Source organism: Bos indicus x Bos taurus, chromosome 11 (assembly GCF_003369695.1).
Source record: "Bos indicus x Bos taurus breed Angus x Brahman F1 hybrid chromosome 11, Bos_hybrid_MaternalHap_v2.0, whole genome shotgun sequence".
NCBI classification, from domain to species: Eukaryota; Metazoa; Chordata; class Mammalia; order Artiodactyla; family Bovidae; genus Bos; species Bos indicus x Bos taurus.
Genome location: NC_040086.1, coordinates 45,594,285 through 45,611,120, shown reverse-complemented (window position 1 = coordinate 45,611,120; position 16,836 = coordinate 45,594,285). Strand labels below are relative to the sequence as shown.

At 49.2% G+C, this 16,836-nt stretch overlaps 1 protein-coding gene across 2 annotated transcripts in view; it reads left to right on the top strand.

Moving 5' to 3' along the window:
* NCK2 (NCK adaptor protein 2) overlaps positions 1 to 15,628 on the top strand; it is a 115,089-nt gene extending 99,461 nt beyond the window's left edge. For both annotated transcript variants that reach the window (XM_027555448.1, XM_027555447.1), the window contains exons 4-5: positions 1,433 to 2,142; positions 14,399 to 15,628. In XM_027555448.1, the coding sequence (XP_027411249.1) occupies positions 1,433 to 2,142; positions 14,399 to 14,593 (905 nt within the window). In that variant the 3' untranslated portion in view covers positions 14,594 to 15,628. The remainder of the gene's footprint in view (positions 1 to 1,432; positions 2,143 to 14,398) is intronic.
* The last annotated feature ends 1,208 nt before the right edge of the window (positions 15,629 to 16,836 follow it).

Genomic DNA, 16,836 nt, shown 5'->3' with positions numbered 1-16,836 from the left:
CCACCCAACAGGGGAGTAGGAACAAAGGGAATTCTCAGGACCAAGCTGTGTGCTGTTTGGTCCCTCAGTCATGCCTGACTCTGTGCGACTCCATGGACTGTAGCCTGCCAGGTTCCTCTGTCTGTGGAATTTCCCAGGGAAGAATACTGGGTGGATTGCCATTTCTTCTTCCAGAGGATCTTCCCGACCCAGGGATCTAAGTCTCCTGCATTGGGAGGTGGGTTCTTTACCACTGAGCCACCAGGGAAGCCCAAACTGTCTTTACTGCAGGGAATTAAGGGAGAAAGAAGTACAAGCTATCCATAGAAGTGCATTGTTGTCCTTCTGGGAAAAAAACAAAGATCTGCCAGTGGCCACAGTTTCCCTACTGTGGAAGCTCCCATGCTGGTGTAGCTCGGAGGCATGGTGGGCAAGTGGCCACCTCTCAGGAAAGCCCAAGAAGCACAGCCAACCCCGCAGTCCAGGGGCACGTCCCCAACTCAGGCATCGTGCCTTCCTTCCTAGGCTCGCTTCTACAAGGTTGCAGGATTCTGTGCATTTTAAGCAGGTTAAATCATTTTTACCCTAGGGCTTTTCAAGCTGTATTACACCTCATGCACAGGAAGTGATGTTTCAGGTGACAGCTTGGCCCTGACTCACACATGTAACCGAAGCAGCAGTTCTATGTTTGATGCACTCTGACATCTTCTGTTTTGTTTCCTTTTAAAAAGAAGACAGTGCATACACACAGGCTGCTCAGACCCCCTTAAACTGATTTTCTGATCCACTTGTGGGTTTGCCACCAGAATATGAAAAAGTCTGCCTTAAATTTACTGCATGCGCTGTTTTTTCTAAATCACTCATCACTGCTTGTGCGAAATCTGTGCAGTTTTGAAAGACGGGAAGGAAGGAGAAGGGTATGGGTTTCTCCCCAGGGTTGCCACCCTGGGAGGGTGCCGAGTATCCCCAGAGTGGAGGACAGGTGGTGGCCGGCAGAGCAGGACAGGCTTGAGGGGTCTGAGAGCCATGGAAGGTCTTCAAGGTCATTTGGTCCAATTTCCCACCCACAACACAGAAGATACCTCTGTCCTGATGCAGAAGATATTTGTGTACCGATGCCTTTTTGTTTTGTTTTCCTCCTAGTGGCATATGGCTGCTCTCATCATTTTCAGACTTTACACTGTTTTATCCTCATGGTTTGCTGGTGCTCTGGCTTTTTTCTTTTTTTTTTTTTTTAAAGGAAAGCAGAGATGAGATATGGTAATTCCCAGCTTTCAGGCATTTGGCCACTGTTACTTCTGTTGGTGACTGGCTGGTCACCAGCCAGGGGGCCAAGTCCGTTCTGCATCAGTGTGCAGGCGCTGCCCCTCGGCTGGGGCCCTGCGTGGAGCCCTTGCGGGGTCCCACTCAGCTGAACCTGGTCCCTGCGCTGAGCTTTGCTGTTTCTCTACAGGCCTCGGAAGGACCCGCCGGAAGACGAGCGCACGCGATGCCTCCCCGACGCCCAGCACGGACGCGGAGTTCCCCGCCAATGGGGGCGGCGCCGACCGCATCTACGACCTCAGCATCCCCGCCGTGGTCAAGTTCGCGTATGCAGCAGAGCGCGAGGACGAGCTGTCGCTGGTGAAGGGCTCACGCGTCACCGTCATGGAGAAGTGCAGCGACGGCTGGTGGCGGGGCAGCTACAATGGCCAGGTGGGCTGGTTCCCGTCCAACTATGTGCTGGAGGAGCTGGACGAAGCAGCCGGCGACGCGCCCGGGGGCTCAAGCCTGCGGCCTGGTGCCACGCTCAGCAATGGGCAGGGCGCGCGGGCGCTGCAGGTGGTGCAGACGCTGTACCCTTTCAGCTCGGTCACCGAGGAGGAGCTCAACTTCGACAAGGGCGAGACCATGGAGGTGATCGAGAAGCCCGAGAACGACCCCGAGTGGTGGCGCTGCCGCAATGCGCGTGGCCAGGTCGGCCTGGTGCCCAAGAACTACGTGGTGGTGCTGAGCGAGGGCCCGGCCCCTCACGCTGGCTCCGGACCCGCGGGGCCTGCTCGTGCTGGCCGGTTCGCAGGCCGCGAGTGGTACTACGGGAACGTGACTCGCCACCAGGCCGAGTGCGCACTCAACGCGCGGGGAGTTCAGGGCGACTTCCTTGTGCGGGACAGCGAGTCCTCGGTGAGTGCAAGATGGGGTGGGTGGGCAGAGGGATGTGTATGTGTCTGGGTGTGCACATATATGGGCATCTCTGTGTGTGCACCAGGCATATAGGGCAACTTCTTCCTGCTTAACAGCAAGTCCCCAGTGAGTATAGGGTTGGTGGGTGGAGGGGTGTGCATGTGTGTGTGCATCTCTGTACCTGTGTACCAGGTGTGCAGGGCGACTTTCTCATCAAGACAGAGTCATTAATGAGTGTGGGGCAGGGTGGGTGAAGGGGTGTGTACACGTGTCTGGGTGTAAACAGATGTGCATCTCAGAGTGTGTGCATGTGTGCAACTTTCTTGTCAGGACAGAGTGCTCAGTGAGTGTGGGGCAGGGTGGGTGGAGAGGTGTGCATGTGTGTGCATGTGCACATCTGGGTGTGCATGTATACACACATCTAGGCATGTACATATGTGTGGGTATGCACTGGCTGTGCAGGACGGCTTCCTCCTCAGAGCAGAGAACCCTCGGTGGGTGGGTGGCGCACAGGAAGGAAGCAGAGAGCATGAAAGTGTGTGGAGGTGTGTGAATGGCCTCAGACAGCAGGGTTATGTGGGGCTCATGTTAAGCAAGATGAACACAGATGCTCTATACAGCCTGTGTCCTGAGGCCCCAGCCCCACCTTATGCTGACATCCACTTGGACTGCCCAGCCTCGGCTGTATCTCTACTCCGCAAGGTGCGTTCTTGTAGGTGAGATGGCAAGTACAGAGTGTCTCAGCTTCTGGAGATTTTGCTGCCTCTTGAGTGGGGTCACCCCTGTTCTGTCCTGCAGACCCAAACATCATTTTCTCCCATGGTTTCCCTGTTGATGACCCAACCTTGTTTCCTCTCTGGGTCTGAGATGCATCAGATATTCTCAGCAAGGCAGACACCCTGTTTCTGACACAATCTTTTGTTGGTTGGTATGTTTTTCTTTTTAAAATGTGTAATCCTCAGTACGTCTCTGCCACAGGCACCACTGAGTTTATCTCTGAAAAGCTTTTGAAGCACTCAGGAACAGAACTAAAAAAGGAAAAGGACAATTGTTAAGAGAGGGGTTTGTGTGTACAAGTTGAGTCAGCGGTATGAGGCCTCTCGACTTGGAGCATACCTGTTTCCAGCACAGATTTGGGGTCTGTGTTTCAGGTGTGTGGCCAAGTCTGTCTGGGGGAACTGGGCTGTCATTCCAGGTACCTTTTTGTGTTTTCATTGTGGAGGTCCTAAGCTGGTTTTTCAGTCCTTTTAAATACACCTGCCATGTGTATTTAAGTGAAGCAAAAGTTTTGAGGATGGAGTCCAGTGTGAGTTTTGAGGATAGAGTCCAGTATGATCATTTTCTGTTGGTTCCTATAGACTTCAGTTTAATTGTATAAATGCAACCCGTAAGACTAGTCAGCCCATGCTATGTACTGTAATTGTCCCCTGCAAATGTTGATACTACGATTACTAAGTGCACAGTCAAGATTCCTATTGACTGATCTAGAGGGAGTTCAAGCCCACAGAAGTGGTTTCCCTTCAGACAGGGGGGCAGCTGTGATGGGATGGAAACCGGCCCCCCAGTGGTGGCAGCAGCTCGTGGTGGCAAGCACATGGGACTTAGACAGTAGCTGCATCTGAAATCCGGGCAATGAGCTTTTCTCATCCAGTCAATGGTTTCTGGCAGGACATCACATTAAGTTGTTCTCATATGAAGTCTGCTCCGTGCACAGATCAGGAGGCTCCAGAGAATCGGGTCCAGAGCACTTGCAACCCCCCTAAGCAGAAACTCAAAGAAAGCACCAGAAACCCGTCACAGTAGGAGGTGATCGAGGGACAAGGATGATTCAGAGTCAAGGAGTCTCGTCCTGATTTAGGAACGTTGGGTTTGAAGAGGCTTCTTAGAAAGAAGAGGGGTAAAAGCAGCCCCCGGAGTGGAGACAGTGCCCCCAGGTTCTTCTCTATGGGGCTGGGGAAGGGAAAAGTCTTTAGCAGGAGGCAGATAGTATCACTGGCTTAGAGAAAACCTGTGACTTGTCCATGAGACAAGCACATACAGGCCATGGTCACTGTCAGACCTTGGGACAAGGTCCTTTTAGAGGTAGAGGAAGGTAATTTTCTCATCTACACTCCACTCCCAGGAACTTGAAGAAGCAGCAGTGTTACATTTGTCTCGGGTTATGAGAGGAGAAAGCCTTTTCTAAATAACTAAAGTATTGCTTGTTTATTTTAACCATTGGGGGCGGGGGGAGCCTTTCCACATTTTGTTCCTTCTGTTTTAATTTAGAAAACTGCGCTACGACAGCTCATTGTGTGCTGGGCCACTGGCTCTCGGGGTGGGGGAGAGGCTCTCTGGGACTTGCTTAGCTCTGCCCCTGCCATGGCCCCAGCTCGGCCTGAAGGCTGCCATGTGGCCCAAGGGTGTGCTGGACTGCTTGTCTGGCTGGAACCCGCTGTTACACGTGGCGCTGTCTGCTGTGTGCACACCTGTCTTGTGCCAAAGAGACACTCAGGGACTCTCAGGCATGCTGCTGCTCTTCTCCTGATGGCAGGGCGAGCCGGCTGCGCTGTCTTCATGCTCGTAACTAGGTCTTTGCCCACCTGTCATCTGCAACCGTGAGGAGCCGTTCAGATGGACAAGTCCATCGCTTATCCATTTTCTGCCTCCACTGCCTCTGCTTCCTGCCAGCACCTTCCCGTCTTCTTTCTGCCTGTTGTCTTTTTCCCTGTTCACTCTGGCATCTCTAAGGTGAGAGCCTACCGTTCAAAGCTGTGTGAGCCCGGAGCTCCACAGCCTGACCCAGCTTCGGGGTCCCGTTTCTGCAGAACCCACAGGCATCCTCATTCAGTTTCCTTTTCCTTCCTCTAGGTCTCTGTACTCAGGGCTCACCTTTGGTCATTGCAGGACCTGTGATTCCTCAGTAAGCATAGCTGCTTTTTTAGAGTGCCTCTTCAAGATGCATTTCATTTTTTTTAAATATCCTGAGCAATTTCAGTATAAATGAGCAAGATTCTTGCTTGATACTTTGCATTTAAAAATATTCCGTATTTTTCTGTATTGAAAAGTAAAAAGATCTGAGTTCTGGGAAATCTGTGCTTGGGCGGGAGGGGTGGACATATATTTCAGAACAACAAGCAAAGCATTGGCATATCCTACGATATCCAGGGTCAGTGATGTGTGGGTATTTCAAAGGCGTGTGTTAGACATGGTTTATCAGCCAGTGAATGAACCAGATGACCCTGCTTTGGCCCTTTTCTATCTTTCATCTCAATATCAAGTTTTCTCTCTCCCCCTCTCTTGCTCTCATTCCTCGCCTCTAATTGTCATTTACCTTTAGCAGCTAAAGATGGAACAGTGTCAGTTTCTTTGTATTTAATCATTATATTCCATCCATATCTCATTAAATCTAGAAAATTCAAAATTCCTACCTGCCTTCTCATCTAATGCTCATCGTAAATCCTTATGTATTTGTTCAGACTTATTCTGTGGATACAGCTAGAAAACTGTATTACAGTGAAGAATAACCAGTAACTAAATTTCTGTGTACTCTGTAAACTGTCAGTGTTTTATTTTTTCAGTTGCTGTAGAAAGTGGCAGCTTACAACTAGGTTGAGGTCTGCAAAGCATCAGCCTGTGGTGTAGGAAGCCGTTTTTCTCTGTAAGATGTTAAAGATCCCAAAGAGATCATCTATTTCCCTGTATTTTGTGTCCCTATGTTTTTGTGTCATTTATTACGAAGGGCTTTGGATGGAGTTTTATCTCTGCTGTATTATGTGTAAAAGAAGGTGAAGAGTGCTGAATCCCCTTTTTTTGGAGGGAGATGCTGTAGAAAGTGGAACAGAGGGCTGCTTGTTACCTGAAACCTGATTTGTGGTGAGAGCAGAAGGAGGCGGTGCAGGCGGCTGGGCTGTGTCACTGAGTGCCCTGGGGGGATCCCAGTCACGTGGCCGAGGGCGGCTCAGTGGCTCCTCCTGGTCCACAATGGGAGGAGACCTCCCATTGCTCTCTCCTGCATGCTGCTCAGACTCTGCTCTCTCCTCCTGTGGACCTTTGCATACATCTGGAAAATTGTAGAGTACAGCTGCCCCCATCCCCCCAGTACCCCCTCCCTGCCCAGTCTAGGCACACACACCGTTCACACCTCACTCCTCCTCCTTTCCATCTGGGAAGCCTCTATGAGCCGTGCTCCTGGGTCCCATGATGGGGCCTGTGCTCACAGGTGTAACCGCCTTCATTCGTGGCTGTGCTGCCCCCATGGCAGCCAGGTCAGCACTGGAGTGCATGGTATGTTATCCTGTCGGCTGTTGAATCCCAGCACTGCGTGAGACCGTAGAAAATATTCTCCACATTCACTGATGATGCAATTGTCCAGCATGTGTGTGTAGATTCAGAGTGACTGGGAGCCAGCAGCAGCCAGAGGAGGTGCCAGCATGCCCAGCCCTGTCTCTGTGCTCATTGACCCCTGGGCTTGTGAACTCAGGTCAGACTTGGTAGCCTCTGGCTCAGGATTGCTGCCACCAGGGGTCCAGACAACCTCTCTTCAGGCTGCAAGTGTAACATGAAGAGAGATGAGTGTCCAATAAATCAGTGAGAACTGAAAAACAGCTCTTTCAAACTAGAGTGCAAGTGTGAGTGTGTGCATGCTCAGTAGCTCAGTCCTGTTCAACCTCATGGACTGTAGCCCACCAGGCTTCTCTGGTGAAATTTCCCAGGCAAGAATGCTGGAGTGGGTTGCTATTTCCTACTCCAGGGGATCTTCCCGATCCAGGGATCGAACCTGCATCTCATCTCCTGCATTGGCAGGCTGATTCTTTACCACTGAGCCACCTGAAAACTCTGTCAAATACTTCATCTGTAACAGTATTCAGAAACATTTTCATAAAAAACCCCAGATCATTAGCTCCCTTGATGTAAATGTTTATTGATATACTTGCTGTTGTTGTTTAGTCGCTCAGTTGTGCCTGATTCTTTGCGACCTCATGGACTGCAGCATGTCAGGCTTCCCTATCCTTCACCATCTCCTGGAGCATGCTCAAACTCATGTCTGTTGAGTTGATGATGCCATCCAACCATCTCATCCTCTGTCACCTTCTTCTTCTCCTGTTCTCAATCTTTCCCAGCATCAGGGTCTTTTCTAATGAGTCAGCTCTTCACTTCAGGGGCCCAAAGTATTGGAGCCTCAGCATCAGTCCTTCCAATGAATATTCTGGGATGGTTTCCTTTAGGATTCACTGATTTGTTCTCCTTGCAGTCCAAGGGACTCTCAAGAGTCCTTCCAGCACCACTGTTCGAAAGCATCAATTCTTTGATGCTCAGCCTTCTTTATGGATATACTGCTCGCATGTAAATTCACAAGTACCTGTTAGAAATGATTCCCTCCAAGAATTAAAAGCTGTAGTGGAAATTTAAAAAAAAAAACAAAAAACAAAAAAAAAACTGTATCTTGGGACTTCCCTAGTGGTCTAGTGGCTAAGACTCCGAGCTCACAATGTGGGGGACCCAGGTTCAATCGCTGGTCAGGGAACTAGATCCTGCATGCTGCAACTAAGACCCAGAGCAGCCAAATAATATTAAAAAAAAAAAGAAATGGGTCTAATAAATTTTAATATATGAGAATGGTGTGTACAGCTGGCACATGTATTAATAGCACCAGTGTAAACCTTTCTATCTTCCTACTCCATTTCTTGTTAGCCATAACTGCAGAAGGACTGTGAACAGGCTAGTGTCCTAGGCTGGAGGGCTCCATTTTCATTTACAGAAGAGAGGTAATTCAGGCTTTGCTCCCAGTAATCTGCTGATCACTGCAGTCACTTAGCAAGGAGAAAAGAACATAGAAATTGCTAGGGTTTCTTTGAACTGTATCCCTTGTTTTTAAGAGCACTCAGGCACAGGCAGACCCAGAGCGAGGGGTGGGGGGCCTGCAGCCCCAGTAGGCACACTCCGGCCCTCCCAGCGAATGTTTTCTGCCCTGATTGTGGTTTCTCGGGGGCTTCCCTGGTGGCTCAGATGGTAAAGAGTCTGCCTGCAGTGTGAGAGACCCAGGTTCAATCCCTGAGTTGGGAAGATCCCCTGGAGAAGGAAATGGCAACCTACTCCAGTATTCTTGCCTGGAAAATCCCATGGACGGAGAAACCTGGCAGGTTACAGTCCATGAGGTCACAAAGAATCGGACATGACTTCAGTTTTCTGTGGTTTCTCAGCCAGTGAAGGGGAAACACCTTGTCCAATGAGATGAGCTGAGGAGCCCAGATGGAGGGAGGAGGGTTTGCATTCTGCTCTGCTCGGCTCTCCATAAATATTTCTTTCCTGGAGGCTGGCAAGCCCACCTCTTCTCTCAACTGCCAGGAGTCTTTACTGCCTGTCCTTTGAAAACAGTTCCTTCTCGACTTGCGGAGAAATTCTGCAAGAAGTGTTTACATTTTGGTCTCAAGATGCGAGCAAGGAAAGTACTTGCCCACCGGAGATGGTGTCTGAGGCATCTCACCGACCTCTAGGGGCCAGTGACTGCAAGTCAGTCCCACCCCAGATGCTGGGCTCGTGGGCTTCAGTCCTCTTCTCAGTGTGGTTGAGCCAGCAGTCAAGTTTCTGTGACATGCTTAGCTTCAGAGTGTTGCTGAGTCTTCCTGCCCAGTGCCCATGGCCAGTGCAGACCAGTGTGGCTAAATTAATTTAGCCTGTAAGGACCAAGACTGATGGCCCCAACTTCTCAGGGATCCGCTCCCCGCCCCCTACCCCCACCTCTGGAGCAGCCCCTTTTCTAGTCAGATCCAGGGGGCTGGCTTCTTGAGAAGGGAAGAGAATGCTGGCTGTGCCACCCAGGGGGGCCCCTGCAGGGAGTATCTAGAGCAAGGTCAAACCCCTCAGGACAGAGTCAGACAGGCTTCCCCAGCCTGGGGGTGGGCTTTGTCATGGACCTCCTCCAAGGTGCGTCTTAGCACATGAATCACATTCCTGTCTTGTTCTCACGGCCCTGACTGCTTGAAAGCACTGTGTGTGGTTCACTCAGACCTCATCTCAAACTGCATCTGAAGCCCCTGGACGGCCCTGCCCCTGAGCTGCTCATTCAGGGGGTCTGCGGTGGGCCCTGAGAATTCGCTTTTCCTGACAAGCACCCAGGTGATGCTACTGGACTTGGGAGCACAAATTGAGATGCCCTGGCCCAGTTCATCCTCAGGCTTCCTTTAGAACTTGGTGACGTGTAACAGTGCACTTTAGTACATAGATCAGAAGCACAGAGAGTTCTCCGAAGGTTCGGCACCCCCTGCTTGGTATAAACTTAATTCCTCCCATGTCCTTAAGTTTAAGCTCCTGCTCAGGAGCCCACAAAATTAAAATTACTGTCTCTGCTACAGCGACCAGTTTTACTGCCGTAATACATATGTACAGGAGACATATCAGGAGGCTAAATTAAGGTGCTTAAATGAAAAGCAAATTCAGAAAGTCATCTGCTGATTGTGGGGCATAAGTAAAATTGAGTCTATCACATAGTGACCCCATCTCACGCACGCCATCTCACACACGCCGTCTCACGCACTCCCTCCGTACGATGCTGCTTTGTCTATGAACTGATTAAAGAGTCTCTAAAACTAGCTCAGTGCCCGGCTGGTCCTAAACGTAAAACTGAAGTCGCCTTCTATCTTTATCAGAAGGCACAGGCTTTTGGCACAGAACATATATGCTTCTAAAAATGAACAGATCTTGAAAGTACACATTGCTTCTTGAAAACCGGAAACCCCAAGAGAGAGCTGAGCATGTATATACTGCTAACGTGTATATACTGCTAACGTGTATATACTGCTGGACACAGGGCATGGTGACTGCTCAAGTCTTCACCCACCAGAACTGACTGCAACGTGACAGGGGCCAAGGGGCTAATGCTCAGGCCGTCCTGTGCAGAGCACGTGTCGGGCGGTACCTGTTTACTTTGTTCTGTTTTCAGAACCATATACAGCATCCAGCTTGGGTGGGAATACTCATAACACTGAGGCCAGCTCACATTCATCTTGATCAGTCTTGTGTAAATGTGAAAATAGCAGTGAGAATAGTGCAGTTGATTACTTAAAATGTCCTTCTGTGCCGTTTGAGTTCAGTTCAGTTCAGTCGCCCAGTCATGTCCGACTCTTTGCGACCCCATGAATCGCAGCACGCCAGGCCTCCCTGTCCATCACCAACTCCCGGAGTTCACCCAGACTCACGTCCATCGAGTCAGTGATGCCATCCAGCCATCTCATCCTCTGTCGTCCCCTTCTCCTCCTGCCCCCAATGCCTCCCAGCATCAGAGTCTTTTCCAATGAGTCAACTCTTCGCATGAGGTGGCCAAAGTACTGGAGTTTCAGCTTTAGCGTCATTCCTTCCAAAGAAATCCCAGGGCTGATCTCCTACAGAATGGACTGGTTGGATCTCCTTGCAGTCCAAGGGACTCTCAAGAGTCTTCTCCAACACCACACTTCAAAAGCATCAATTCTTTGGCGCTCAGCCTTCTTCACAGTCCAGCTCTCACATCCATACATGACCACAGGAAAAACCATAGCCTTGACTAGACGGACTTTTGTTGGCAAAGTAATGTCTCTGCTTTTGAATATGCTATCTAGGTTGGTCATAACTTTCCTTCCAAGGAGTAAGCATCTTTTAATTTCATGGCTGCAAACACCATCTGCAGTGATTTTGGAGCCCAAAAAAATAAAGTCTGACACTGTTTCCACTGTATCTCCATCTATTTCCCATGAAGTGATGGGACCAGATGCCATGATCTTCGTTTTCTGAATGTTGAGCTTTAAGCCAACTTTTTCACTCTCTACTTTCACTTTCATCAGGAGGCTTTTTAGTTCCTCTTCACTTTCTGCCATAAGGGTGGTGTCATCTGCATGTCTGAGGTTATTGATATTTCTCCTGGCAATCTTGATTCCAGCTTGTGCTTCTTCCAGCCCAGTGTTTCTCATGATGTACTCTGCATAGAAGTTAAATAAGCAGGGTGACAATATACAGCCTTGACATACTCCTTTTCCTATTTGGAACCAGCCTGTTGTTCCATGTCCAGTTCTAACTGTTGGTTCCTGACCTGCATACAGATTTCTCAAGAGGCAGGTCAGGTGGTCTGGTATTCCCATCTCTTTCAGAATTTTCCACAGTTTATTGTGATCCACACAGTCAAAGGCTTTGGCATAGTCAATAAAGCAGAAATAGATGTTTTTCTGGAACTCTCTTGCTTTTATACTATTTTAAATTTTTTGTATTAAAGTATGGCCAATTAATGAGGCTTTCCTGGTGGCTCAGTGGTAAAGAATCCACCTGCCAATTCAGGAGATGCAGGAGACTCAGGTTCGATCCCTGGGTCAAGAAAATCCCCTGGAGGAGGATATGGCAACCTATTTCAGTATTCTTGACTGAGAATCCCATGGACAGAGGAGCCTGGTAGGCTACAGTCCCTGGGATCACGAAGAGTCGGACATGAGTTAGCAACTAAACAACAGTGGCCAATTAACAATGTTGTGATAGTTTCGGGTGCATGGCAGGGGAACTCAGCCATACATATACATGTATCCGTTTTCCTCCAAACTCCCCTCCCATCCAGGCTGCCACATAACACTGAGCAGAGTTTCTTGTTTTATAGAGTATGTCCTTGTTGGTTATCTGTTTTAAATATAGCAGTGTGCTGGTTGATCCGATGAATCATTCATGATGACTCATTTCTTTTTTGGGGAAGGGGCATAAGAGATCAAGTTGGGGAAATAATTTTCAAGTTCTATGTCCCCCTGCTCCTGCTGCTAAGTCACTTCAGTCATGTCCGACTCTGTGCGACCCCATAGACGGCAGCCCACCAGGCTCCCCCATCCCTGGGATTCTCCAGGCAAGAACACTGGAGTGGGTTGCCATTTCCTTCTCCAATGCATGAAAGTGAAAAGTGAAAGTGAAGTCATTCAGTCGTGTCTGACACTCAGCGACCCCATGGACTGCAGCCTACCAGGCTCCTCTGTCCATGGGATTTTCCAGGCAAGAGCATGGGAGTGGGGTGCCGTTGCCTTCTCCCTGTATCCCACATCTACCCCTAATCCTCTAATGGCTGTGATTCTGGAAATAACATACAACCCAAAGCCTAATTGGATCTAAAGCTTCCTATCTCTTCCTGAAATTTTATCCCCCCAGTGTTTTCTGGGTTTCCCCCAAGGCATTGGGCCCTGAGTTTAGTATAGAGATAAGATGAGGTTTTCCCCTCAAAGATTTATTTGGTCTATTTTGGGCAAAGGGACACACAGTTACTAACTAATTGAATATGTCTATCTCTGTGATACTGTTTTTAAATTTATTTATTTTAATTGGAGGATAATTACAATATTGTGATGCTGACAGTTGTGACTGTTGGGGACCAGTGGCCCACCCCAGATCTGGGTTCTCCTAGACACCCCTTTCCCTGAGTTGTCATTAGTTTATATAGAGTTGTCTCTCATTTTGCAAGATCTGTTCACTTTTGATCAGACATTTGCAGAGTCAGTGTAAAAACCAGTGAAGGGATGCTTGTTGGTTTTGTCCTGGTGGGAGACATGTGAGCAGGGGCTGGGTTGATAGGTCATCAACAGCAGTGAGTTCCTGGTTTGGGGAAGGGTGAAAGTCTGGGCTCAGAATTCACTTTAGACCTGGATCATACAGCTCCCACTATCTGTTGGGCTCTCTGTGGACACAGCTGTGGATTAGACGCAGCCCTGACCCACAGATGTGTCAGAATGTCTTCTGCTGGACAGTAGCCAAGGAGGTGTTTTCAGTGAAAACAAATCCATGTAGCAATGCAGGAGATGTGGATTTGATCCCTGGGTTGGGACAATTCCCTGGAGAAGGAAATGACAGCCCACTCCAGTGTTCTTGCCTGGAGAATCCCATGGATAGAGGAGCCTGGTGGGCTGTAGTCCATGGGGTCTCGAAGAGTCAGACACAACTGAGCGACAATAACAACAAAGCCAAGGAGAGTGGAGCTTATCCAGTCTGGGGATGCAGAGGCATCTCCACGTGGCCATTCTGTGCTCTGAGACCCTCAGGAATGGTTGAGCAGGGAGAGGGACAAGGGGTGGCTCAGAAACGGCAAGAACAGGAGTGACAGTGAGACGGGGGCAGGGGGGACATTCCTTCCATCTCACTGGTCGGGTCTGTGTCACCCATCATGTTCCAGTCTCATTCCTTATAGTTATCCACCTTTCCTAGCACTGCTTATTGAAGGGACCATCTTTTTTCTGGTGTATATTCTTGCCTCCTTTGTCACAGAGTAATTGACCCCGAAAGTGTGGATTTATTTCTGGGCTCTCTATTCTGTTCCATTGACTTTTTTGTAAATCAAAGATTATAATTGTACAATATAGAGAAGTATAGAACAAAAGACAATTATTGGAGGATAACTACCCTACAGTATTGTGTTGGTCTCTGCTGCACATCAACATGAATCACCCACAGGTATACATACGTCCCCTCCCTTGTGAAGCCCCGTCCTGTTTCTCTCTGCATCCCACCCCTCTAGGTTGTCACAGAGCACTGGGTTGAGCTCCCACTGGCTCCCGTACACATATGGTAATATATATGTTTCCATGCTATTCTCTCAGTTCGTCCCACTCTCTCCTTCCCCCAGTGTGCCCAAAGGTCTGTTCTCTCTCTGTGTCTCTACTGCTGCCCTGCAGATAGGTTCATGAGTACCATCTTCCTAGATTCCATACACATGTGTTAATACACAATATTTGTCTTTCTTTTTCTGACTTCACTTTGTATAATAGGCTCTAGGTTCACCCACCTCATTAGGACTCATTCACATGCATTCTTTTTCTTTTATAGCTGAGTAACATTTCCAATTGCATATATATATACCACAGTTTCTGTATTCATTCATCTGTCTGTTCCATTGACCTTGGTGCCTATACTCGGGCCAGCACCATGCTGTTGGCTGAGCTCCTAATAGTGGTAGAAGCCAGAGGAAGTGTATTTCTAGCCACTGCCTATGTACAGACCAGTTTCTACAAATCCAAGAACTAGCTAGGGAAATGAAAAACGTGCATTGGTTAGCATCGGTACTGTACGTTTCAGAACAAGTCTCCGTTTTCAAATAGCGAAAGTACATTTTGCACCGAAAGTACTGAGTTCAGTGTCACTTTTCTTCGATCCAGAGCACGAGCATCTCACCAGCCTCCGGGTGGTTCTAAAGATCAGGAGGTGGCTGCCCTGGGTGTGGACCGGAGCCCAGGCTCCCCAGCCGGTGCACGGAGCCCAGTGGTAACCTGTGTGTGTTCTCTTTCCCCCACAGCCCAGTGACTTCTCCGTGTCTCTCAAAGCATCAGGGAAGAACAAGCATTTCAAGGTTCAGCTGGTGGACAATGTCTACTGCATTGGGCAGCGGCGCTTCCACACCATGGACGAGCTGGTGGAGCACTATAAGAAGGCCCCCATCTTCACCAGCGAGCACGGGGAGAAGCTCTACCTCGTCCGGGCGCTGCAGTGATGCCCCTGGAAGGCGCCCTGGCTGGGCTCTCCTGCAGGCCCCGTTCTCTCCGCCTGGTCCCCTCTTTGTCCAGGTCGGTTATTTGCCACCGCCCCACTCTTTGCCATCCCGGGCCCTCCCGGCTGGTTTTCGTGATGAGAGGTGGACAGAGCGAGTCGGTTCACTTTATTCCTCCTCCGTGGGAGACAGCCTTAGTCCATTCACACCGCTCGAGCCAGCAGATCCCCTTACAGACCTCGGGCGCCATGTGGATGCACCAGAGCTGCCCTTATGTCCATGAGCCACAGAGCAGGCGGCACCTGCCTGGGGACCCCCAGTCCTGACCCCAGCAGCCCTCCATCCGTGTTGTTTGCGCTCCCACGGCTCCCAGGCTCTCCGGGGACAACCCTGGGCGCTGTTAGCAATACTGGAACCACCGGGCAAGACGGGAGGGAAGATGCTGTCCAGTGCCTTTGGGGCTGCGCTTGCAATAAAGAAAAGAGGTCCTGGAATGCCGGTTTGCAGAAGAGGGGCCAGAGACTGGGGGAGACGGTGGTTTCGGAAATTCCCCCCCAACGTGCCATCAGCAGAGTGCTCTTTCCTCTTGCCCTTCGGCTCGTTTCAAGCTCACAGTGATGTATTTAATTCTCAAAGTCATAAGTACCTGTAGCCATTTGTTGACACTAATGCAGATGATTAAGGAAAACAGGTGATCTTTGGGGAGGGGAGCAACCCACACTTCACACACACACACACACACACACATACACACACACACACCCACACACCCACACACAAAATATATATATATATATAGTATTTGCTTTACAGGGAAATTTTTCAGGGTTTACAAAAGGATATGTGATTGGTAGTAAGAGACACAGAATGTTTATGAAGAAATTGCATTTTCTTTTCTCTTTACATCTGAACTCCTTTATAGTTCCAATATACAGTCTTGAGATGGCACATTCCTACAGTTGAGGAAGGGGTCTTGAGACCTCCTAAACTGCATACTCAGTTTTTTGGATATTGTAATAAAAAAGTATTATGACGAGACCCTGTGTGTGTTCATCTTTTGCCAAGCCTGGACTGAGCAGTGGGTAAGGGGTTCCTATAAGCTTGAGCATTCAGTGCCCCCAGGGGAGCGCTTTGAGGAGGACTTCTAATAAACTTATTACTTGTGTGTTTTCTTTTTCTTCGACCACATTTTTGTATCTTGAAATAATCAATTTTAATTAGCATGACTCCAAGAGAAACCAGAATCTCAAGTTTGGTCTTAAAATTACTCTTTGGAAATTATATACGTCACCAACCTGTTATCAGCTAGCCTTCTCTCCTCTAGCTTTCCTTTCCCATCTCCTGCCTGCCTTTCATGCACTGGGGAAGCCATTATCCAGCCCCTCTGAGTGCTGGGCACTGGGAATACAGAGCCAGAGAGCACTGGCTTGCAGCAGACATGTGCTCATCTCCCCCTCTTTGCTGGACTCAGCATCCTTGTCCCAGCTCCTTGAGGTGGTTCTGTGATCATACCCATCACACAGATGGAGAAGGTGAGTCACCAGATGATTGCATAAGGGTGTGGCTGCTGCCTCCTGGAGCAGGTGGCAAGCCCAGGGTCTGGCTTCAGGACCACACCTCCCCCCAACAATGCCGGCCTTGGGAGGCTCCTCTCTGCGAGTTTATTGTATCTTTAGTTGCCTTTGTTATACATTTGATGATAAATTAGAAATTTGGTGTCTGGTACCTGAAATTGATGGGGCTTATGTGACTCAATGATAGAGAATCTGCCTGCCAGTGCAGGAGATGTGGGTTCAATCCTTGGTCAGGAAGATCTCTTCGAGAAGGAAGTGACAACCCACTGCCGTATTCTTGCCTGGGAAATCCCGTGGACAGAGCCTGGCGGGCTACAGTCCATGGGGTCTCAAAAGAGTCGGACACGACTTAGGAACTAAACAATCTGAGGTTGGGGGCACCCAGTTACATAAGAGTGGACCTCTAGGTGAGTGAGGCAGACCATCACCTTAGACAAAACAGGTAGATCCTGGGCCTTGTCATGGAAATCCCACTTCCTCCCAACTTTCAGATCTTCCTGTTGTGAGTTCCACCTGGACCTCATGCAGGAGTCCCTCTATACTGAGAGTGCCTGGACACCAAAATAACTGATACAGCCATTCAGGAAGAAATAAAGGACACATTACAAACACATGTTTTGGCTTAAGGAGCCTCTTTAAGGTTTATGGTTGTAATTGACAATTATTTTTAAT